This window comes from Lipotes vexillifer, unplaced genomic scaffold (genome assembly GCF_000442215.2).
Source record: "Lipotes vexillifer unplaced genomic scaffold, Lipotes_vexillifer_v1.1 scaffold513, whole genome shotgun sequence".
Lineage (NCBI taxonomy): Eukaryota > Metazoa > Chordata > Mammalia > Artiodactyla > Lipotidae > Lipotes > Lipotes vexillifer.
Window position 1 is genome coordinate 1,033,951 of NW_006777952.1, and position 25,794 is coordinate 1,059,744.

A 25,794-nucleotide genomic window follows, 5' to 3' on the forward strand; every position below is an offset into this window, starting at 1 on the left:
GTGCTTGCCTTCTGCTGAAAACCTCCGGTGGATCTCTGACTACTACTGACATTTCCTCTTCCTTTCACTGACAAAGGAAGGACAAGGTCAAGCCTTTAAACCTCTCTGAGTCTCAATGTCCTGCTAGGTAAAATGGGGGTAATCATGCCTATCTTCTTGTCTCCTGCCATTTGCCAGCATGAATCCTGATCTATTGTTTTTATAAGGATTAAATGGAATCAAGTACATTGAAGCTGTTAGCACAGTGCCTGGTACGTAGGAGACACGATAAATTATGTGTATAAACAATACGCGAGGCACTATTTATTACTAAATGTTACAACTGCTCTACTCTTTGATCATTCCTTTTACAACCCAGGAATGCAGTATTTTAAGTGTGACCACCAGAGGTCCGTGTACCTGTACCTTTCTTCGCTGAGAGAGAACTGCACCATCACCGCGTATCCCTGTGACTCCTACCGGGATTATAGGAACGGCAAGTGTGTCAACTGTGGCATATCACAGACGGAGTCCTGCCCACTTCTGGGTAAGTCCAGCAAGCAGTTTCCCATTCTGATTAACAAAGAGCTAATTTCTGGTAGAATCCTAGCACCATTTTACCATCTAAAAATGGGCCTGAAAATCCTGTGTTTTTAAAAAACTTACTTAGTTTTTTCTAGCCAATTTGTTCTGTAAAGTACTCTGGGGTCTCCTAACAATAAAGAATGTTAGAAAGGCAATCTATATGGGGTTTCATCCAGAAGGTAGTGCCACCTCCCTGGACACTTTATTCTAGCAAGAAAAAGAAGGTTCCAGAAGAGTTTCCAAGCTCACCCAGGCACAGTCACCTTACGTAGTCTGCTCCTGTGGGGACAGGAGCACCCTCTCCAGGCACACAACCTCTCTGCTGGGGGAGGGTTTGGCAAAGCAACCCCTCTAACTAATTGTGTCTGTAAATGCCCTCATGCCACACTCTGGTGCTGTGTGCATGGACACATACAGGGGTGGACTGGGGTAACAGACACCGTGGAGACTGCTTGGATATTTGCTAAGCGTTAGTGGAAATATTCCGGGTGGTGGAGACTTTGCAACTGGATGGTCATGAGAATTCTCTAATTGTACCCAAAGGAAAGACTCAAGTTAACATCAGGGCATGCTATAGACAAGGGGTTCTCAGACTTGACTGTGCATTTGAATCATCTATGGAGCTTTTAAAAAATACTGATGCCTGGGTTCCACTCCAGATCAGTTAAGTCAGAATGTGGAGGCCACTCCCTAGCAGTGGGGACAGAGGAAAGAGATAGGCCCCCGGGATGGCCCTCAGCCTCATTCCTGTAGGCACGTCATGAAGGAGGACGTTTCCCTGCCTGTTGACAGAGTAACACAGTAATTCCAAGTTCTCTGCACTTCAGGGGCCCAATCACAGTTCTTCAAGAAAGCACATCGCTTTCCAAAAGTGATGCTGTTCTAGATATAAACCTGAATCTGTTTTAAATAATCTAGAAAATGAATTGCTGGAAAATATCAGTGCTATTTTTAGTCTACCCAGTGTGTGTCACTCCCCACAATCCCACCCCTGCTACTGAGGACCAGGGCTGGTGATGTAATGTCAATAGATGGGGGAAAAGCCACCAGAGGGTCATTTGGCAAGTGGGTACGTGGGGGATTGTCTCGATGGTGGTGGCAGTCAAACCCGCTGTTCTCACTATCTCCTCCATTGCTTTTACATTTATATAATACATGTTAATGTTACACTTTTCTGACTTATTTTATAGGCTACTATGCTGATAATTGGAAATACTATTTAAGGGAGCGGGATCCTCCTATGACTAAAGCGTTCTTTGACACAGCTGAGGAGAAACCCTTCTGCAGTGAGTGGTGAATGTGCTTGCTTGCTGTCACCCAACTCTTTTATTTTTGGAATGTCTGAGTCTCAGTTTCCTGGCTACTTCTTGGCAAATGAAGGCCATGGTGAAGCATGGACTTTGGAGTTGGAAGGACCTAGGTTGAATCCTAACTCTCCTACATAATAGCTGTGTGACCAAGACATTTAACCTCTGAGTCTCAATGTCCTGCTTGGTAAAAGGGGGATAATCATGCCTATCTTCTGAGTTATAATGATTAAAATCTCAACAAATCATAGTTGTTAGCTTCACTGGATGGCCATTCTAATCACTAAGATCTTCCAGAAAATTTGCTTGAGCCCCAAGAGACACGAAATCGTGGTTAGGAAAAATCAGGTGTCAGCCACATCAATGGGCCAGTTCCAGCTCCAAAACTAAAACAATGACCTTCTAAAGACACTGAGAGGTTGGGTATTCAAGATGGGAGCTAAATAGGGCAGCAGATGATCAGATGCCCCGGGAAGCAAGTAGGAATTTTCCTGGGCAGATGTACATCTTACAATCTTATCCCCCTTTTCACTTTTCTTGGGAGCAACCCTTATAAAAGAGGCTGCAGATCACCATGTTTCCCTCCTTCTTTGGAATCATGAGTGGCAGCCCAGGGTTTGGTGTCTGCCCAATCCAAATGGGGCAAGCCCCTGAGTAATAATGGGCCATGAAATGGCAACCCCATGGCTGACCTTATTCCCTAGTGGGACTGTCATTTCCCTAAGTCTCTTTCCCCTTCTCTGCAAGTCTGACCAAGAGATAGCAAATCTGACTATCATGGTGGGATCCCCATCTTCCCAGAGCGTCCTTGACCTTGGGGAGCAGACAGTAGGGAGGAAGAATAGTTCTCTGGATACGTTATGTGCTCTTGCTTATTCAGTAGGAATTAATGGATATCCATAGGTATTACTGCTGGGATTACAAAGAGGAATAACCATCCCTTCCTAGTTACCGTTGTAGTATATTTTAGCTTTTTTAAAAACCCCATAAGACATTATACAGGTAATATTTGTATAGATGTACACATATATTTACCACTTTTTGGTTATCATTTTTCTTGCATTTTGTAAATAAAGTGTGTTAACTAATGATGAGAGAATACCAGAGCATGATAGGAACTCTGAGAGAGACCTGACTTAGTCTGAGGGTCAGTGAAGGCCTTCTGGAGGGAGTGCATTCAGCTGAAACCTGAAGGATGAATTGGCAAAGGGGGCAAAGTAAGAGTGTCCAAGGTGGGGAAAGGCCCAGAAGCAAGAGAGAGCATGGCAGTGCAGGTGGTGTGGCGTGACTGGGGAAGAGATGAGGGAGGCTGGGTAGGCCGGTGGACATGGCCCAGATTGAGGAAGACCTTGACAGCTGTGGAGGGTCTCTACATGGCCCCCTATTTGGTTTATTCTAAAATGGGCAGGGATTGAAGTGAACCAATCATACTTGGCAGTAGGCCATGAGATTTCAGTCGATAAGGTGGAAACACTGATCCAAGAGTGATGCCTACACATGGCAACTGCATACCACTGAGTTCTGCCATCACTCAGGCCATCTTTACCAAAGAGAATAGAAAAAAATATTAGAAAATTCTGCCCTGGATCTTTGCAGAAAAACTAGAGGAAGAGAAAAAGAGACTCAGTTATTAGGGAGGTTGGGTTTTTACGAATTGAACCTTCAGGAAAGCAGTTAGTAATATTCTTCTCTTACCATGTTCTCTCCCTGTTTTGTAGTATATCATTACTTTGTGGATATTATAACTTGGAACAAGAACATAAGAAGAGGATCCATTACAATCAAATTGAGAGACAAAGCTGGAAACACCACAGAATCCAAAATCAATCAGTAAGTTGGGCTGGCATTCTTTGCAGCTTGCTATTTCCTTTTTTGCTCAGAGAAATTAAATCCTAAACATATCTACTTTTTAATTATAGGTCTGTATGCATCTTTGTCCTATAAAATATATAAAGGGATATATTGCTAAGTTACTTCTTTTTTTTTTGCTTAGTTACTTCTTGTGGCTCTTGATCTTTCAGCCTCTTTACAAATGGAATTGGTACAGGAATTTTTTTTTTTTTAACATCTTTATTGGAGTATAATTGCTTTACAGTGGTATGTTAGTTTCAGCTTCACAACAAAATGAATCAGTTATATATATACATATGTTCCCATATCTCTTCCCCCTTGCGTCTCCCGCCCTCCCACCCTCCCTATCCCACCCCTCCAGGCGGTCACAAAGCACCGAGCTGATTTCCCTGTGTTATGTGGCTGCTTCCCACTAGCTATCTACCTTACTTTTGGTAATGTATATATGTCCATGCCTCTCTCTTGCTTTGTCACAGCTCACCCTTCCCCCTCCCCATATCCTCAAGTCCATTTTTTTTTCCTTCTTCCTTCTTTCTTTCCTGCCCTCCCTCCCTTCCTTCCTTCCTTCTTTCTCCCTCCCCATCTCCCTCCTTTCTTCTCTCCTCCTTCCTTCCTTTGCATAAACATTTAATTTCAAAAGTCATCCCTGCTACCTATGATTTAAACAGTAAAGAAGTATGTAACATAAAAGCACAAACCTTGCCCCATCCCAACAATCCCATGTCCAAAGGCACCCACTCACATACACGTTTCTATTCTTTACTGAGCTCATAATATACATATATACATAAAAACATATATATATTTCTGAAACTCAGAAAATCTAATTTGCGATAGAAAATTGGAAACACCCGGGCTTCCCTGGTGGCGCAGTGGTTGAGAGTCCGCCTGCCGATGCAGGGGACACGGGTTCGTGCCCCGGTCCGGGAAGATCCCACATGCCGTGGAGCGGCTGAGCCTGCGCGTCCGGAGCCCGTGCTCCGCAACAGGAGAGGCCACAACAGTCAGAGGCCCACGAACCGCATAAAAAAATAATAATGAAAATTGGAAACACCCTAAAAATCCAATGATGGGGAAATTGTTAGTTCCCATATAATAAAATAGTATTCAAACATTGAAGTTATTTATAAAACATTAAATGAAATGCTTATAATGTACTAAGTGAAAAAATGCAGGATATAAAATTATATAAAGTATAAAATTAGCTCAACACTAAAAATAATGAAAAAGAAACATGCCAAAATCTATGCCAAGGGGCAATAGATTGCCCCTTGGGTGGTAGGAATATGAGTGCTTTTTAAAGTTTCTCTTTACTTTTCAATTTGCTGTGCTGTTATATATATATAGTTTTAAAATAATGAATAATTTTTTTCATCTGTTACTTTTATAATCAGGAAAAAGGGAAAAAAAACCCAAACCCTTTAGTGTAAGCAAAGGAATTTGAGGCTCCTTTCATTCATTTACTTAGGAGATGTTTCCTGGGTCCTATTATCTACTAGACACTTGGGTTGTCTCTTGGCCTCATCCATAGAGTACCATGTAGATTGTCATCTGAAACCGGCAATCGCCTTCTGGGCTCACTGTGTAGATAAATAGGGAAGGTGTGGGTGCGGGGTTTGGAAGTGACTTTTTTTTTTTTGGCTGCACCGCATGGCTTGTGGGATCTTAGTTCCCCGACCAGGGATTGAACCTGGGCCCTCAGCAGTGAAAGTGCAGAGTCCTAACCATTGGACCGCCAGGGAATTCCCTGGAAGTGACTTTTTAAAATGCATCCTTGGATCATAATAATAACAGCCTTTGTTTATTGAACCAAGCACATTACAGACATTGGTTAATGTAATTCTCACTAAAACCCTGTGAAGTGGTATTACCATCCCTATTTTTTTTTAATTTATTTATTTTATTTAATTTTATTTGTGGCTGTGTTGTGTCTTCGTTGCGGTGTATGGGCTTCTCATTGCGGTGGCTTCTCTTGTTGTGGAGCATGGGCTCTAGTCATGTGGGCTCAGTAGTTGTGGCTTGCAGGCTTCAGTAGTTGTGGCTCTCAGGCACTAGAGCGCAGGCTCAGTAGTTGTGGTGCATGGGCTTAGTTGCTCCACGGCATGTGGGATCTTCCTAGACTAGGGCTCTAACCCGTGTCCCCTGCATTGGCAGGAGGATTCTTAACCACTGCGCCACCAGGGAAGCCCCTATCATCCCTATTTTATAAATGAGGAAACTGAGGCTCATAGAGGGCAAGCGGTTTGGCCAATATCACACTCCCTTCAGCACCGATGTCCCCAAACCCATAGTGGGGCAGCATTTTCAGGGAGGGAACCACTAAGGGGCAGCATCTTGAGAAACCAGCCTCAGGTAGTCTATAGGCATCAATGAGGAAGGTGGGCAGAGACCTCATCTGGAGAGTCTAAGAAACAGCAGGGGAGATTGTGCAGTTATATGAGGAGCACTCACTCAGCAAAATTTGGGTATTCGTGCCAATAATTGGTTACATATTTGCTTTACATATGTCTTAGAAATTTGAATTTCATATAGCGAATTTCTCCCAAGTAGGAATTCCTAAAGTTGGAGGCTTGTTTCTTGATTAAGATAGAGACCTTAACATCTTTATTTTACTCATGTTTAGTCATTCCTATTTTAGTCATGTTTGTGAAAAAGTCATCACCGATCAGAGAATATATGGGAGAAAAGGAAATAGTTGTTCTATTTCATGGTAAGATTATGGATACTTTTCTCTTTTTTGCCAGGTAAAGTTTGACATTTTAGTGTTTAGTATTTTTATGATTTAAGAAAATGGAAATAATAATATCAGAATATGTACCCTGAGCTTATTCAGTCTTACCAGTCTATGGGTTACAAATGAAGTCACATTCAAGGATATTATCTGCCTGTTGACTCTCCCTGTATATGTGTTTTAGATATATTTCTTTTTTTTTAACCTTAAAAAATTTGAGATATAATTCACATACCATAAAATTCACCTTTTTAAAGTTTATAATTCAGGGGTTTTTAGTATATTTACAGAATGTGAAACCATCAGTACTATATAATTTCAGAACATTTTCGTCATCTCAAAAAGAAACCCCATACTTATTAGTAGTAATTCCCCATTCCTCCCTCCTGTCCAGCTCCTGCCAACCACTAATTTGCTTTCTGTCTCTATAGATGTACCTATTCTGGGCATGTCATATAAATGGAATCATACAATATGTGGTCTTTTGTGTCTGGCTTTCTTTAAAAATTTTATTTATTTATTTATTTTTGGCTGCGTTGTGTCTTCATTGTTGCACGTGGGCTTTCTCTAGTTGCAGCGAGCGGGGGCTACTCTTCATTGAGGTGCGCGGGCTTCTCATTGTTGTGGCTTCTCTTGTTGTGGAGCACAGGCTCTAGGCACACGGGCTTCAGTAGTTGTGGCGTGTGGGCTCAGTAGTTGTGGCTCACGGGCTCTAGAGCGCAGGCTCAGTATTTGTGGCACACAGGCTTAGTTGCTCTGCAGCATGTGATTCCTGGACCAGGGATCAAACCCGTGTCCCCTGCATTGGCAGGTGGATTCTTAACCACTGCACCACCAGGGAAGCCCTTGTGTCTGGCATTATTTTTGATTTGCATGTTTTCAAGATTCATCCATGTGTAGCATTCATCAGTACTTCGTTCCTTTTTATGGCTGAATAATATTCCATCGTCTGAATATTCTACATTGTATTTTGATCCACTGACCTCTGGCCCAGATGTTCACACATACCACATTTTAAACATCCATTCACCAGTTGATGGATATTTGGTCTTTTTCCACTTTTTGGCTATTATAAGTAATGCTACTAGGAACATATATGTACACGTTTTTGTGTGGACATATGCTTTCATTTCTCTTGGGTATATACCTAGGAATGGAATTTCTGGATCATAGAGGACTTTGTGTTTAACCTTTTTAAGGAACTTCCCGCCAAGTTGTTTTCCAAAAGGACTGCACCATTTTACATTCCCTCCAGCTATGTATGAGAGTTCCAGTTTCTTCACATCCTTGCCAACACTGTTATTGTCAGTCTTTAAAAGTTGTTTTTTCTTTTTAATCATGATAAAGAAACATGATAAAAAACCCCATAAAGTTTACCATCTTAATCATGTTTAAGTGTAAGTTCATTAGTAAGTATATTCACGTTGTTGTGAAACAGCTCTCCAGAACTTTTTCATCTTGCAAAATCTGAAACTCTATATCTATTAAATAATAATTCCCATTTCCCCCATCCCCTATCCCCTAGCAACCACTATGCTACTGTTTTATGAATTTGACTACTTTAGATACATCATATGAGTAGAATCATACAGTATTTGTCTTTTTGTGATTGACTTATTTCACCTAGCATAATGTCCTCAAGTTTTGTCATGTTATAGCATGTGACAGAATTTCTTTCCTTTTTAAGACTGAATAATATTCCATTGTATGTATATATCACATTTTGATTATCCATTCATACATGTCTGTCTTTTGTTACAGCCATTCTTGTGGGCATTACATGATATCTCACTGTGGTTTTGATTTGTAATTTCCTAATGATTAATGATGCTGAGTATCTTTCATATGCTTGTAGACCATTTGTAGAGCTTTTTGGAGAAATGTCTATTCAGATCCCTTAGCCATTTCTTTTCCTTTTAAACAGACTTTATTTTTTAGAGCAGTTTTAAGTTCACAGCAAAATTGAGCAGGAAGTACACAACTTTTCCACATACTCCCTGCCCCACATAGGCACAGCCTCCCTCAGTACCAAAATCTGGTACCAGAGTAGTACATTAGTTACAATTGAAGAATCTACATTGATATGTCATTATTATCCTAAGTCCATAGTTTACATTAGGGTTCACTGTTGGTGTTGTGCATTTTCTGAGTTTCGTCAAATGTATAATGACATATGTCTACCATTATAGGATCACGGAGTAGTTTCACTGCCCTAAAAATCTGTGCTCCCTCCCTATTCAAATCTATTCATCCCTCCCTCCCCCCAACCCCTGGCAACCACTGATTTTTTTTTTATTGTTTTCATAGTTTTGCCTTTTCCAGAATGTCATGTAATTGGAATCATACAGTATGTAACCTTTTCAGATCGGCTTCTTTCACTTAGTAATATAAGCATTTAGAGTTCCTCCTTTTCTTTTTTTTTTAATGGCTTGACAGCTCATTTCCTCTTGGCACTAAATAATGTTCCATTGTCTGATGTATCACAGTTTATTTATCCATTCACCTACAAAAGACATCTTGGTTGCTTCCAAGTCTTGGCAGTTTTGAATAAAGCTGTTATAGACATCTGGGTGCAGGTTTTTGTGTGCCTTACCCATTTTTAAACTAAGCTAATTATCTTTTTATTGTTGGGTTGCAAGAGTTCTGTGTATATTCTGGATACAACTCCTTTATAATTTTAGGTCTCACATCTAGGTCTTTCATCCATTTGGAGTTAATTTTTGCATGTGATGTGAGGTAGGGGGCTTCTACTTCATTCCTTTGCCTGTGAACATCCAGTTGTCACTGCATCATTTATTGAAAAAATTCAATTGACCAGGAACGCCCAGGTGGTCCAGTGGCTAGGACTCTGTGCTCTCACTGCCAAGGGCCCAGGTTCAATCCCTGGTCGGGAACTAAGATCCCACAAACCGCGCGGCATGGTCAAAAAAAAAATTCCATCGACCATAAATGTAAGAGTTTACTTCTGGACTCTCAATCTATTCCATTGATTGATATATCTTATCTTTATGCAAGTACCACATTGTCTTGTAGCTTACTGTAGCATTACTGTAGCTTTATAACAAAATTTGAAATCAGGAACTATAAATCTCCCAACTTCGGTATTTTTCAGAACTGTTTTGCTATTCTGGGTCTCTTGAATTTCCATATAGATTTGAGGATCAGTTTGTCAATTTCTGTGAAAAAACAAGAGGCAGCTGGGACTTTGAGAGGAGTTGTCTTGAATCTGCAAATCAATTTGGGGAGTATTGCTGTATTAACAATAGTAAGTCTTCCAATCCATGAACATGGACATCGTATCTTTCATTTATTTAGGTCTTACTTAACTTCTTTCAGTGATGTTTTATAGTTTTCAGTGTACAAGTTTTGCACTTTTGTTAAATTTAATCCAAGTATTTTACTCTTTTTTATGTTACTGTAAATTGAATTCTTTCCATAATTTCATTTTAGATTATTCATTGATAGTGTACAGAATTACAACTGACTGATCTTGTATCCTGCAACCTTGCTAACTCATTAGAGGAATCAGTAAGATGTTCTATGTACTAGATCAGGTCATCTGCAAATAGAGATAGTTTTACTACTTTCTTTCCAATCTGAATGTCTTATTTTACCCCCCCCTTCTCTTGTCTAACTGACCTGGCTAGAACTTCTTTCTAAGCTGAATAGAAGCAGCAAGAGACATCCTTGTCTTGTTCCTCATCTTTGGGAGAAAACATTCAGTCTTTTAATATTAAGTACATATTAACTTTTTTTTTTTTTTGTAGATGCCTTTATCAGTTTAGGGAATTTCCTTCAATTCCTAGTTTGTTGAGTATTTTTATATTGAAGGGATATTGGATTTTGTCAAATGCTTTCTCTGCATGTATTGAGATAACTATTTGTTTTTGTCCTTAAATCTATTGATATGGTGTATTATAATAATTGATTTTTGCATGTTAAATCCACTTTGCATTCTGGGATAAATCCCACTTGGTTAAGATATATAATCATTTTTATATTTTGCTGGATTTGGTTTGCTAGTTTTATTTGAGTTTTTTGAATTTATATTCATAAGACATATTGATCTTTAGTTTTCTTTTTGTGTGTGATGTCTGGTTTTGATATCAGGATAATACTGGTGTCACAGAATGAGTTGAGAAGTGTTTCCTCCTCTTCTATTTATTTATTTATTTTTTTTGGAAGAGCTTGTGAAGAATTTGGTGTTAATTCTTCTTTAAATATTTGGTAGAGGGGCTTCCCTGGTGGCGCAGTGGTTAAGAATCCGCCTGCCAATGCAAGGGACATGGGTTCGAGCCCTGGCCCCGGAAGATCCCACATGCCGCGGAGCAACTAAGCCCCTGTGCCACAACTACTGAGCCCATGGGCCACAACTACTGAAGCCTGCGTGCCTAGAGCCCATGCTCTGCAACAAGAGAAGCCACGACAATAAGAAGCCTGCGCACCGCAAGGAAGTCCCAACACAGCCAAAAATAAATAAATAAATAAGTGTTTTAAAAAAAATTTGGTAGAGGGGCTTCCCTGGTGGCGCAGTGGTTAACAATCTGCCTGCCAATGCCGGGGACACGGGTTTGAGCCCTGGTCTGGGAAGATCCCACATGCCGCAGAGCAACTAAGCCCGTGTGCCACAACTACTGAGCCTGCACTATAGAGCTCACCAGCTACAACTACTGAAGCCTGTGCTCTGCCACCAGAGAAGCCACCACAGTGAGAAGCCCGCACACCTCAATGAAGAGTAGCCCACGCTTGTTGCAACTAGAGAAAGCCCGCGTGCAGCAACAAGACCCAATGCAGCCAAAAATAAATAAATAAATAAAATTTAAAAATATATATATTTGGTAGAATTCACCCATGAAGCCATCTTGGCCTGGGCTTTGCTTTGTAGGTTTGCTTTTTGTTTTCAATTGCTAATTCAATCTCTTTATTATAGGTCTGTTCAGATTTTCTTTTCTATTTCTTTTTTTTAAAATTTATTTATTTTATTTTTGGCTGCACTGGGTCTTCATTGCTGCGCCTGGGCTTTCCCTAGTTGTGGTGAGCGGGGGTTACTCTTTGTTGTGGTGCACGGGCTTCTCATTGCGGTGGCTTCTCTTGTTGCAGAGCATGGGCTCTAGGCGCATGGGCTTCAGTAGTTGTGGCTTGCGGGCTCTAGAGGGCAGGCTCAGTAGTTGTGGCGCATGGGCTTCATTACTCTGTGGCGTGTGGGATCTTCTCGGACCAGGTATCGAACCCATGTCCCCTGAACCGGCAGGCGGATTCGTAACCGCTGCTCCACCAGGGAAGTCCCTGTTATAAAAATTAACATTGCTATTTTTTATCTTTTTTTTTTTAACTTTATAATGTGGCTACTAAAACATTTTAATAGCATTCATGACTCACATTATACTTCTATTGGCCAGGACTAATCTGGATCACCAAAACGCTCCTCATTGTGCATTAAATACTTGTTTACTGAATGGTTATTTGCTTCCACTCTCTCTTTGAAATTTACCAAAGATAAGTCAAATGTTTTTCATTTCCTCCTTCCATCTGTTCCAAATTAGGAGAAAGACAAAACAAAGCTCAGTACCAACAACACCACCATCAACGAAGAAATCCCCTGAGCCATTTAGCTCCTAGCAGCAAGCCAAGGAAGGCAAACTGGGATTAGGGAACAAAAGGGTAACCTGGGATGGTGGCTGGATGGGGTGAGCAGTTTCAGCAGCCAGAGGTCTTCCCTTAGGCCTAGGAGGTGACACAAGCAATTTTCCCAGGATCATCTTGACACAAGCAATAAAACAAGTTAACAAGGCAGAAGGTCACTGAACCTGGTCTCAGCCAGTCCTGGTGCAGCTCTCCCCTAACATGTAAGCAAAGGGGTTGGCAGAGAAGTCTCCTCATTCATCAGCCCGCCTCACAAGCCCATCTTCCTGCTTGTATTGTGGGAGGAGTTGCAGAGTTTGGAGAGTCAAAGTGGAGTGGGGGAAGGGCAATAACTGTGGGCATAGGAAAAGCCCTACTGATTTTTTTCCAGCTTTCCTTTTAAGGGCTTCTGGAGACAAAAGGGGATTAAAACTTCAAGTTAGGGAGAAGTAAAAACTCATAGTTAACTGATTAGGTGGGTTTATCTGATTAATCCTGGGGAGTCTGGGTCATAATTCAATGCAACAAAATTTACCGAAGTATGGAAATTTAAAAACGTTTTGAAGCCAGACGCCCTACTCTGACAGGGTAATGGGTGGGAGAGGATGGGAAGGAATGAGACAGAGCTAGCGAACCGTGTCCCCTGCATTGGCAGGCGGACTCTCAACCACTGCGCCACCAGGCAAGCCCTGTCCTGTCTCTTTTAAAAATCCCTTTCTTGAGAGATTTTGTTCCCGTAGTTTTTACTGGTTGTTATTCAGACAGCTGAACACAAGCCTTCAGTTTGAGAGGTCCCCTCAAGCACCAGAATGGACTTTTCCTCCTCATGACAATTTTCAATTTGAAACAGCAAAACACTCTTGGGCTGCAGCATCAGGGTGATATTCTGGCTCTTCCTGAGGACATTATGGGAAGTCAGGCTGTTCTGGCCACATGTCCCCCTTCCCTAGAACAGAAGTACTCAGTGGTGGTCTTCCTTTTGTTCTCTTTCCTTTTATGGGCCATTATTTTTGGGGTTGGTGCCTTAATCTTTTCTCACACCCCTAGGCAGTTTGAAATTCAACAGTGAAACCTGAGACTGACAGTCACCGGCAAGTGCTTGCCAGGTTGCTTGAGTGTGGTAGTCTGCGCATCACATTTTTTACATATAAGCACATGTTTGTATGCTCTTTGAGAATTCTGAGAAGTCTTTGGTAGGTTTTAATCGTTCCAGTCTTTTGCATTTTTCCAGTTCTTTTTGCCGTTAGCAATCTGGGTCCCATCAGGGTCTGGTGCAGCAGAGAGGCGGCTGCCTGCTCCCTGCCTGCAGAGCAGGGGTGCCCCGGGCACGCGGCTCCGCTGGGAAGGTCGCTTTGGTGGTCCCATGTCCCAGCACTCAGTCCTGCGGGCCTCCTCACTCGCACCCAGCCCGGGCAGGAGGTGCCCCTTCGCTGCAGCTGCTGCGCTGGCGCTATGTGGAGCCGGCAGCTGCACTGCCCCACCAGCCAGGATCCATACTCCGCCCGCAGCTGGAGGCCATAAAGCCTGCAGCCCGCAGCTTCCCCCCCACCCCCCTTACAAATGCCTTTATTATTATTATAATTATTTCACTCTGTGTGGGAATTCTTTGAGGATCTGAGGAGCAGATTTCTCCAGAAAGGTTTTGCGTTTGCCGTCAAGTTCCTGGAGATACCATCCATCTGAGACCACTTTAATTTTTAAACTTGAGCTTTCTCAGACCACACGTAGTTTGAATTTAGCTGCTGACCCATGTGAAGGGCACTCAGCCCCCTAGCTCCTCACAGCGCCAAGATGCGAGGTGGGGACTTTCTGTCACCTGAGGTGGTAGAAGGTTGTTTACTTCAAATTCATGTTTAGTTCACGCTTCCCCCAGAGTTCTCCTATTCACCTCCCGACCTTGAGGGGTCCATAGACTTTGTTTCATGTCCTACTGCACTGCAAGGCCATGAAAATTGAAGCTCAAGGTTACAAAGTTTCAAAAAAGACCAACAAAAGGTGATTTCAGGATTCCCATCTATTTGGATTTCTGCTTTCACATATTTTGAGGGTTTCTCAGAATTCTTTCCTTTCTTCTTAGTTCAGTGCAATTTAAAAGGTTTTTAGTTTTGTTTTTTTGTTGTTTGTAATTGTATCCACTATTATGAATGCTTTGAGGGTATTTAGTGCACCATACTGCCAGAACTCACAGTTCACTGGCTCTCACTCTATTTATTCTTGTATGAGCCCAACGCTTGGTTAGTGCCTCCCCATGTATTTCCAGACATCCTTCTAGGAGGAAGAGAGCATCTTACTGTTGCGGTCCGGGAGCCACACGCCTGGAGTCGAGTTCCCCGGTAAATGCGACCCGTGTCCCAACCAAGGACACCCGAGAATCACCAACACCAAGTAGAAAGATTAGCAAAGGATTTATACAAGTATAGAAGCTTACACAAACTGTCCGGACAGGGTCCCACTCGGAGAGAAGTGAGTGAGACCCCGACCAACAGCCGGGCGAGGCTTTTATACCCTTCACAGGGCGGGAAGTCCCCAAGGCGGGAGGGAGCTGTTTAATTTTGAATCAGCCAATCAGGAACCCGGTTCTTCCCGCCCGAAGCAAGCAAGCAAGTGTCTTACAGAAGCCAAAATGTGCTGTTAGCCCTGAAGCTGTTCTTCCGTTTATTTCGTCACATTCCCCCCTTTTTCTAGGAACTAATCAAATCCTTGATTCCTGGTCTTTCGTATTCAGGAGGTATGTTTCGTTTTGGGCTAAAGTTTGCCCGGTCAATCCATCTGTTAGTGCCCACGTCCTCTGTGGTGTAGTCTCTCTTTATTCTGCTATGAAGAATCCAAGTCCGGACACCGTCGACTTTAACAGCATTCGGGGTACTCAACACAATCAGATGAGGTCCAGTCCACCTAGTCTCCGATGTCTGGGTGTTATGCTTCTTTACCCAGACTAAGTCTCCAGGTGGCAATGTGGGTTCCGGAAATTTTATTTTCAGTTTTTGTACAAAAGCTTTCCATTGCCGAGGTTCAGCAGGGCAGCGACAGCAACTTGTCCGACGCATGAGGGCCACCTGGAGGCCACTGTGTCCAGCCATCTAGAGAGAAAGGCTATCGGCTTTCGCCAGGGCCCAAGCCTCTGAGTTAGTACTCCCCTTGCCACCCCGGCTCGCCCACATAAGGGTTGGGGAGTGCCAGAGCAGAAGGCGAGGCAAGTGCCCTTCCAATGTCCTGGAAGGCCCTCCCTTGTGTCTCAGCCCAGCCAACCTTGGTGGCCTCGGGGCCACTCCGGCCAACGCCCCCCAGGGCATCGTATAGAGGCTTGGCCAGCTCTGCAAATCTGGGTATCCAGAGCCGGCAATAGCACGCCATTCCCAAGAATTCTCTCAATTTCCCCCCTTGTGGCAGGGGCTGGCAAGGCCAGGATAGCCTGAGTGCTCTGTCCTCCTTCTAGGATATACCCCAAATAGTCCACTTGTTCTTGACAAATCCGAGCCCCTTCAATTGAGAGTTTATAGCCCAAGTCCTGTAGTAACCTTACTAGGCCTTTTCTTCCTGTTAGACAATCCCGCACAGTTTTTCCAGCCACAAGTAAATCATCCACATATTGTAATAAGGTTACTTCGGGAAACTGGTTATGGAATTCGAAAACGAGTTTTTAACAGTTCATGTAACCCTGTAGATCCCGGATGCGTTCCCTCATGGAAGCGTCGAATCAACATCAGGCCTAGGTTCTCAGGAATAAAAACTCGGTGATCCCCATCCTGCCCCCACAGGGGCAGTCAGGCATGACCAGGAAGGAGTGGGTGACTGCCTGCTTGCCCAAGTCGACCTTCCTATCCATGGTCCAAAAACAGCATTGAGTCCCAGTGGCCCCCTGTAATCCATATCTTTCCTTCCTTCTCGTTATCTAATACCCCCCCCCCTTTTTCTTTTGTATCCAGTCCAAATCCTTGGAATCAATAAAGAAACTTGGTTACAATAACCAGAATTATGAATGATTACATTTAACATACCAAGTAATCTTAGTTAAATATTTTTCTTTAAGATACCTCAGGGGACCTCTAAAGTATCACAAAGTTAACTGGAAATCAAAAGAAACAATTAAAATTTGATATTTGGGAAGTTTGTCAAAAAGTTTTAAAACAGTTGGTCAAATAAGATCATAGGTCACTGTGAGACAATACTTATTCCTTAACCAAAGTTACAAAAGATCTCAAAAGCAAATACAGATCACTTAAATGCAAAGAAACTCACACAGTCTGTTGTCAAAAGCAGCATTTTAAGAATACTTTGGGGGAAGAAACCAAATCCAGTCTTGTTCTAGTCCATTTCTAATAAAATCTATTTACCCAACTAAATTCAGTCCAATCTTAGAAAATCCTGATCATGTATTACTGTTTTCAGTATTTTTTTATTTTCATTCGTCCCACCTTCTTTTACTGAAAACATACATCTTAGCTTCCTTAAAAGTTTTTTTTTTTTTTTTACATTGAGTTACTTTTCTTGTTGACAGATTTATAACAGATGGAATAAGGTTTTATTTGACCTTTAGTAAACCTAGGTACAACAGAAATATTATACTCAACACTGATGACTCTAAAGACATGTCTATATTAAACCAACAAGTTTAAGCCACCTTCAATACCAGATATCAGTTTAGTACTGAATATTTTTCAGATGACATGAACCCGAAATTTATTCTGGCCAGATTATTTTTTACTTCTGAGTATTTATGTAAGTGTTTGATTTTTTTAAAAGCCAATTAAGTAGAGCTCTTCTATGAATTAATTTTTGGCAATACCATACATCTACAACACACATATAGATACGTATGAAAATACAAACACAGAGGTCTCATTGTTCCCATTCCAAAATTTCAGTCCTGAGTCAGGTACAACATAAAATCTATCAGTTACAAGGGGTTGGATTCAAATTGGGCTCCTGGCAGATGGAACAAATCAAGGTCACCAATGTAAATGGCTAAATCCTTTTTACTAGTGCTTATAGAAAAGACATTTGGGATTTCTATTTATCCTTGACAAGTCAAGTGTTGTTACTTTACCCTCTTTTTTAAATTTGCATTTAAAAAGATGGCAGAGATAAGGGTTTCTTAGAAGACCAGATAGGACATTTGTATCTCAAAGGTTTCCCCTTTGTTTAATACTTAGCTTAGGGGAGAAGGCCTCTTTTAAAATTCCTATCAGGCTAAAGTCCATTTCCCAAAAGGGGCCTGCCTCGTTGCCTCGATACCGATGCAGTTCCTGGTGTTGTGAGTTGGCCCCTTGGTTTACTTGTGCACAAGTCACACATTGCCTAGTGACTGAGAATACTTTTTCTTTTAATACCTGCCTTAACTGTCTCTTCTCAGTTTATAAGTTCTTCCCTTCAAAACCATCTAATTTTTGTAATTTCCTTCGGATATCTGGGGCCGACTGTGTCACAAAGGCCAAGTTAATTGCCCGCCTGCCTGTTTTCTGGTGCCTCAGGGTCTATGGGGGTCCATAGCCTATAAGTCTCCATCAGCCTTTCCAGGAAGGCGGCTGGAGACTCTGTGGCTCCCTGGGTCACCTCTGTAACCTTGGACATATTAGTTGGCCTTCGTGCTGCCGCACGAAGTCCTGTTAACAGAGCCTGGCGAAAACGGGCCAAAGCCCCTCGTCCCTCCTCCGTGTTAGGATTCCATTCCGGTCGGGTACTCGGGAGCACGGTTTCAAGTAGGTTGGGGTTATCAGTGGGCCGTCCATCTGGACCAAGTACCTGTTTACGGGCCCCCCCACATGATTTTTTTTTCTTTCTTCCGTGGTAAATAAAACCTGTAACAATTGCTGACAATCATCCCAGGTCGGCTGATGAGTTACAAATATAGTTTCTAACAGTAATATTAATATAAATCAGTCGTGGAGAATGGGGCATAAGTAAGAAAAGGCTGTGCCTCCCCTGGACTAGGTGCTTGTTGCCGCAGAGGCAGAGCAGTGGGCCGCGGTTCAGTCAAGTGCTCCTGGGCCGACCTGGGAGGATGTCGTCATCGGGGCCGGTATCCGCCTAGGGAGGGACATAGGGAGGGGGAGGCGCAGACGCCTCGGGAGGAGGGGTTTCTTCTTCTTCCTCTCCCTCCCCTACAAGAGGAGGGGGCGGGGACTTAGAGCTTTTAACATTAGGTTTTTTCCCGTCCGCCATCTTGGCGGCACACATGTTATCTTTAGATCTTGTTTCCTTTCTGTTGGTAGCTCCCGGCGGGGGCAACCAGGGCTTCAGCCAGTCAGGTGGTGTCTCCACGAGACCCCGCCAACACTCAATATAAGGAATCTGATCATCATGTACCTTAAAGACAATATCTTCCACCGCAGCTATAACCGGAATAGAGAACGTACCTTCGGATGGCCATCCCACCTCAAATGTCGGCCATTCCAATTCACAAAAGGTGCGGAGGGTTTCCGGGGATACAGAGGCCCCGAATCCCCTGGCGATCTGGTGGAAGTCTCTGAAGTGGTCCAGAACTAGGCTCAGGGGGGTCTGCATCCGGAACATACCTTGTCCCATTGTTAAATTTCTGTTGAGCTAAAGGTTTTAGCACAAGCACAAAGCCAAAGTGTCCAAGCAAATGCAAGAGCACACACACGAGTGACAAAAGACAGAAGGGGAGAACAACAAGTTTTGACACAATCCCAGTTCAAAGTCGGGACAAAAGAATATCGAAACCGACTTTGAATTCCCAAGGAGGAATCGCGGCGTCCCGGGACTCCTCCTGACTCCAGGCTTAACGTCGCGTCCGACAAGCCTTAATGGAGTCTCCCAGTTTCTTGCCGGCAAGCCAAGGGTCGCAAACTTACCCGAGGAAGGAGCAGGCGGTGGCTTCGGAGGAGGGACCCTGTTTTAGATCTTTAACCTCCACTTCGAGTACTCCAAAGACAGGGAGGGACCCTGTTTCAGGTCTTTAACCTCCACTGTCCGATCCCGGACGAGCCCCCGAATGTTGCGGTCCGGGAGCCACACGCCTGGAGTCGAGTTCCCCGGTAAATGCGACCCGTGTCCCAACCAAGGACACCCGAGAATCACCAACACCAAGTAGAAAGATTAGCAAAGGATTTATACAAGTATAGAAGCTTACACAAACTGTCCGGACAGGGTCCCACTCGGAGAGAAGTGAGTGAGACCCCGACCAACAGTCGGGCAAGGCCTTTATACCCTTCACAGGGCGGGAAGTCCCCAAGGCGGGAGGGAGCTGTTTAATTTTGAATCAGCCAATCAGGAACCCGGTTCTTCCCGCCCCAAGCAAGCAAGCAAGTTTCTTACAGAAGCCAAAATGTGCTGTTAGCCCTGAAGCTGTTCTTCCGTTTCTTTCATCACATTACCTCTACTCATGGACAACCCTGATCAGCTCCCGATCTCCTTTTTCTTCCCCCGCCTTCCTAGTACCCTCACTGGGTTCTGCCACCTGCAGGTGGCATCACCTTCTCCTGGAGTCCCTGCCCTTTCCTGATTCCAAAGCTGCCCTTGGAGAAGTGGGAAGGGATCCCTTTTTCTCTTGCTACACTCTGATCAAGAGAGGACCAGAGTGGTGCTGCTTATAAGCCTCTTTGGTTAAACCACTCCTTTCCTATTAGCTTTTTTTTTTTTTTCTCTTTATTGTGGAAAATTAAAGTTTACAGAAAAGTTGCAATAGTACTAAGAGCCTTGTCTTTTTCTGAACCATTCTACAGTAATTTCCAACATGCTGCCTCATCAACCCTAAGTATTTTAATGTGTATTTTCTACAAACAAGGATATTCTCCTACATAACTACAATTGACCATCAAAATAAGAGAAATAATATTGATACATTACTACCGTCTGATCCTGAGACCCCATTCTAGTTTTACTAATTGTCCTGATAATGTCCTTTGTAGCAAAGGGATTCAATTCAGGATCACTGGATGCATTTGGTTTTCCTGCTTCTTTAGTCTTCACTTTGGAACAGTTCTTCCGCCTTTCCTCGACTCTTTTGACTTTGACACTTTTGAAGATTACAGGTCAATTATTTTTAGCATGTCTACAGTTTGGGTTTGCCTGATGTTTCCTCACGATTAGGTTCAGATCATGCATCTTTGGCGAAGACACCAAAGACACAAAGGTGACGTAATGTTTGTCTCAGTGCATCCTATTAGGAGGCTTACAATTTTGATTGTTTCATTAATGTGGATCAAGCAATTAAAGTGATTTCCGCCAAGTTTCTCCACTTTAAGGGTACTATTTTTCCCTTTGTAATTAGTATTTTGTGGGTAGGTACTTTGAGACCATGTAAATGGTCCATTACTCCTCAAACTTTTACCCACTGGTTTTAATGTTTTGTGGTTGAATTATTACTCTGATGGCTGCCATATGGTGATTTTTCTAATTCAACATTTAGGAAAGGCATTTTTTCTCATTTATTTATTCATTTATTTGTTTCATGTCCAAATATATCCATACAGACTCCCAGATTTTTATATTTTATCAATGGGGAATTATAATCAGTTACTATCATTATTTATTTTGATTTTCAAATTGTCCCAAATCTGGCCAGTGCCTTTTTTTAATGCATTTTTAATTGTGGTTAAAAAAAATAAGATTTACCATTTTAATCATTTTCAAGTGTATAATTCAGTAGCGTTAAGTATATTCACATTATTGTGAAACAGATCTCCAGAACTTAAAAAAAAAAATTATATATTTATTTGGCTGTGCCAGGTCTTAGTTGTGGCACACGGGATCTTCTCTGTAGCATGTGGGATCTAGTTCCCTGACCAGGGATCGAACCCAGGCCCCCTGCATTGGGAGTGTGGAGTCTTAACCACTGGACCACCAGGGAAGTCCCTCCAGAACTTTTTCATCTTGCAAAACTGAAACTCTATACCCATTAAGTAACAACATACATTTCTCCCTTCCCCCACTCCCTGGCAACCACCATTCTACTTTCTATTTCTATGAATTTGACTACTTTAGATATGTCATATAAGTGGAATCAAACAATATTTATCTTTTTGTGACTGGTTTATTTCATTTAGCATAATGTTCTCAAGGCTCATCCATGTTGTAGCATGTGATAGGATTTCCTTTCTTTTTAAGGCTGAATAATATTCCATTGTAGGTACAAATCACATTTGTTTAATCCATTCATCCATTGATGGACATTTGGGCTGCTTTCACCTCTTGCCTATTGTAATAATGCTGCTATGAACATGGGTGTGCAAATATCTTTCGGAGACCTTGCTTTCAATTCTTTTGAGTATATACCTAGAAGTAGAATTGCTGGATCATGTGGTTCTATTTTAAATTTTTTGAGGAGCCTTCATACTGTTTGCCATAGTGGTGGTACCATTTTACATTCCCACCAACAGTGTACAAGGGTTCCAATTTTTCAATATCCTTGTCAACACTTGTTTTCTGTTTTTGTTTTTTTCACAGTAGCCACCCTAATGGGTGTGATTCTATATTCTTTTGAACATCTCCATCACTCTTTGAGTGTTTCCTTACTTTTGGCACACATGTTGTTCCAGGATCACTTTGTACTTTCCCTGCCCTAGCCCTGGAATCAACCATTTCTCCAGGAATCCCTAGTTCCATTTTGTGGAGATGGTATTTAGAAACCAAAATCTGGGCAACCTTTTGGATTAGATTTACTTGTGGCACTTCTCTGCACAGTGAGGCTGGGGTGAAAGGCACCTCCTCACCCCATCCCGACCTCCAAACTAAGGATTCATTCCTAGAGCAATCATTTCTCCACAGCCTATTCTTGCAGCTCCCCAGAGGGACAGTACCCAGGTGAATCTCCCTACTGGATACACCTTAGGCTCAATTTGGGATTCCAATTGTAGGAAACAACTCCACACACTTGGAAAAAAAAGTATTGGAACCTGGGTTGTAGCTGTTTTAAGGTTTCTCTTGAGGGCAGAACTGAAAAAATATATGCTTAAGCACAACTTCTAAATTAGTATCTAGGGACTTCCCTCGTAGTCCAGTGGTTAAGACTCCATGCTCCCAATACAGGGGGCCCAGTTTCGAACCCTGGTCAGGGAACTAGATCCCATATGCCGCAACTAAGAGCCCGCATGCAGCAATGAAGATCCTGCGTGCTGCAAGTAAGATCCAGCACAGCCAAATAAGTAAATAAATATTTAAAAATAAAAAAAGAACTTATAGAGCTGCTTGCATTAAAAAAAAATAAGTTAGTATCTAGTCTGGCTTAAAAATATACCTGTGCATCTAGCAATGCAGTTTAATGGAAAGACCATAACTTTGAACTCAGCCAGAACTGGGTTTTAATCACTGCACTGCTACAGAGAATCCCTGTGACCTGGGTGAGCTTTAGCTTTGCAAGCATCTGTTTCCTTGTTTGTAAAATGAAGACAATAATACCTTGCAGAATTTTTCAGGGGATTGGAGAAATGTGTCAAGAGATGAGGATGCTGTCTGGCCTATAGTAGGCAGCGCATACCTTTCCAATGTCACAGCATCTTATCAGTCCTGGGGTCAGCAGCTTCACTTATGCAGTCCCTTGGAATCCAACGGACTTTGCCCATGAAAGTTGGCTAGTGCAGGCTATGGGGTCAAATGGCTACTTGCTGATGAGTGATTTTGTAGGCTTCAAAACTGTTTTCTTTCATTGGTAATTCATATCCACTTAAAAATATATTATTTCTTCCTTCCAGTGAACCCACAACATTTCAGAAATACCACCAAGTGAGTCTGCTTGCAAGATTCAATCAAGATCTGGATAAAGTGGCAGCCATTTCCTTGGTGTTCTCTACAGGATCTGTAATAGGCCCAAGGTACAAGCTCAGGATTCTCCGAATGAAGTTAAGGTCACTTGCCCATCCAGAGAGGTGAGCTGAGGCAACGTCTGACAAGCCCCTGTTTTCCAAAGATGTTATTCCTTCCTGTCGAATCTGCTTAGTCTTAACGTTTTAACAGGACTTCATCAATCACAATGAAAGAAGTGAGGGGTTTTCCAAAACTAGACTTGATAAAAATAAGTTGCCCAATAATCCAAGAAAAATTTACTGGCATGCACTTAAAGACAAACGGTCCAATAATCCAAAGAAACAATGTTGTTATATGCTTAGAGTTACACGATTCCTCCCTAATCACTCTACCCACGCTGCTTGCAAGTTGATAATTTGTTGTAGAAAACAAACCCTCATATAATTTGGCAAACACAGCCTAGCATTAAAAAAGATACAGAAAATTTGGAATATTTTATTCCACTGATACAGGATACAACTACTATATCAATGTTAAATTTGATAACTGCACTGAGAATGTGCTTGTTCTTAGGAAATACACACTGAAGTATTAAGGGGTAAACAACCTATTCTCAATTGGTTCAGAAAAAATAAACTGCATGTGTGTGTGTAGAAAGAAAGAGAGGCAGAGACAAAGAGGGGGTGAAAGAACAAAGCTGTGATGGTATGTGTGTTTTGTGAGTAATGCCACTCCTACATATATTCCTAGTGTTCAATCTGTGGACAGAGACAGGAAATGATGTGAGCAGTTACTACTTTATGTTTATAAATTCCTTTTTCCTGAAGGTTTAGGATACCTCAAAACATTTAATAATACAAGTTTTTTTTTTTCCTAAGAGGATAGTCATTACATCTTTTTTCTTTTTCTTTTTAATTAATTAATTTATTTTTTGCTGTATTGGGTCTTTTTTTTTTTTTTTGGGATACGCAGGCCTCTCACTCTTGTGGCCTCTCCCGTTGTGGAGCACAGGCTCCGGACGCGCAGGCTCAGCGGCCATGGCTCATGGGCCCAGCCGCTCCGCGGCATGTGGGATCTTCCCGGACCGGGACCCAAACCTGTGTCCCCTGCATTGGCAGGTGGACTCTCAACCACTGCGCCTCCAGGGAAGCCCATGCATTGGGTCTTTTTTGCTGTGCGCGGACTTTCTCTAGCTGCAGCGAGCGGGGGTTACTCTTCGTTGCAGTGCGCAGGCTTCTCATTGCGGTAGCTTCTCTTGTTGAGGAGCACGGGCCCTAGGCATGTGGGCTTCAGTAGTTGTAGCAGGTGGACTCAGTAGTTGTGGCTTGCGGGCTGTAGAGCACAGGCTCAGTAGTTGTGGCGCACGGGCTTAGTTGCTCCGCTGCATGTGGGATCTGCCCGGACCAGAGCTCGAATCCATGTCCCCTGCATTGGCAGGCGGATTCTTAACCACTGCGCCACCAGGGAAGCCCAGTCATTACATCTTAAAACTGGGACTTTTTAATACTTCTTTCCCTGATTATCAAAGGAATACATATTCATTTTATAAAATCTGGAAAGTACAGGAAGTGTTAGGAGGAAGAAGAAGAATACCACAGATACTGTCATTATTCAGAGGCAGCCACTGTTAAAATTTTTGGTTATTTCTTTCTAATCTTCTATTTTTTAAAAATCATTTATTTATTTATGGCTGCATTGGGTCTTCATTGCTGCACGCGGGCTTTGTCTAGTTGCAGTGAGCGGGGGCTACTCTTTATTGTGGTGCACAGGCTTCTCATTGTGGTGGCTTCTCTTGTGGAGCATGGGCTCTAGGTGCACGGGCTCAGTAGTTGTGGCTTGCGGGCTCTAGAGTGCAGGCTCAGTAGTGGCGCATGGGCTTAGTTACTCTGCGGCATGTGGGACCTTCCTGGACCAGGGCTTGAACCCATGTCCCCTGCATTGGCAGGTGGATTCTTAACCACTATGCCACCAGGGAAGTCCCTTTCTATTTGTTTTTAAACCTAGTTGAAGTTATATGGTAAATAAAATTTTACACCCTGATTTTTTTGCTGTTGTTGATGTGGCTTTGCTTATTTAGCACAAGCATTTCCCTAGAACATTAAAAATAATTGCTAAATAATTTTATATCTGAAAGAGATGATATAATTTACTCTACTAGAATGGGGTATTTTTATTATTGTATTGACAAGCATATTTCATCTTATTTTCACAGGCCCCAGTTGTGTCGGTATGATCTTGTACTGATGGAAAATGTTGAAACAGTCTTCCAACCTATTCTTTGCCCAGAGTTGCAAATGTAACTGTTGTCAGGACACCCAGGTACCAGTAACATCAAGAATGCTGCAACTACAGGATTTTTAAAGCTTCACCTCGCCTTCTCCTCAAGGCATAAAAAGTACGGAATAACCAGGGTTTTTGTTTTGTTTTGTTTTTTTTACAGTCATGTCCTGTGGATGTCATATTGCAAAATGTCAAGTGACCCTGGATTATGAAACAGTCCTGGGAAGGGAGCCCCTAAATAGGGCAAGTCAGAAATGGCCAGGCTCCTGACGGCGCAGCGCCTTGTTAGGCTGTGTCCTGGGGCCTCATTTGTTCCGAACTGTTGATTCTGCTGCCGGTCACTTGGGCATTTCTGCCAATCACAGGGGCCAGCCAAGCATCTTAAGGGAAGGTCTGGCTGGAGACATCACTTTGGACTCGACCCCATGTTCCCTGTGCCAGATGCCTCCAGGCTCTGCACAGAGAGGGAATGGCTTCCTGCCTTGTTTAAAGTGGGGCTGGTGCAGGAGGAGGTGGGGACAGACCGACAGCCAAGAAGGCAGCTGCTGGGACTAGTGGGTGAGGGAAGAAGAGTAGATGAAGCAGTGGGGCAGCCTTGCTCACAGGGACAGGGGATAGAGTGAGAGGCAGGAGAGAAAAAGCAGAGCTTGTTTTTCACTTAAGGTGAAGAAACATCACTTTACATGCAACCCTCATTTTAAGCAATACTTAAGCAATGTTTTGTTTTTCTTTATT

General features: G+C 42.7%; 1 protein-coding gene and 1 non-coding gene across 2 annotated transcripts in view; one reads left to right on the forward strand and one right to left on the reverse strand.

Moving 5' to 3' along the window:
* Positions 1 to 25,141, forward strand: part of LIPH (lipase H) — a 50,987-nt gene extending 25,846 nt beyond the window's left edge. Inside the window, exons 6-10 of the mRNA XM_007451391.1 lie at positions 359 to 526; positions 1,755 to 1,850; positions 3,590 to 3,701; positions 22,728 to 22,901; positions 24,992 to 25,141. Of these exons, the coding sequence (XP_007451453.1) occupies positions 359 to 526; positions 1,755 to 1,850; positions 3,590 to 3,701; positions 22,728 to 22,901; positions 24,992 to 25,079 (638 nt within the window). The 3' untranslated portion in view covers positions 25,080 to 25,141. The remainder of the gene's footprint in view (positions 1 to 358; positions 527 to 1,754; positions 1,851 to 3,589; positions 3,702 to 22,727; positions 22,902 to 24,991) is intronic.
* TRNAE-UUC (transfer RNA glutamic acid (anticodon UUC)) lies at positions 5,392 to 5,464 on the reverse strand. The gene has a single exon. It is a non-coding gene; the product is annotated as a tRNA-Glu (tRNA).
* Positions 25,142 to 25,794: the final 653 nt, after the last annotated feature.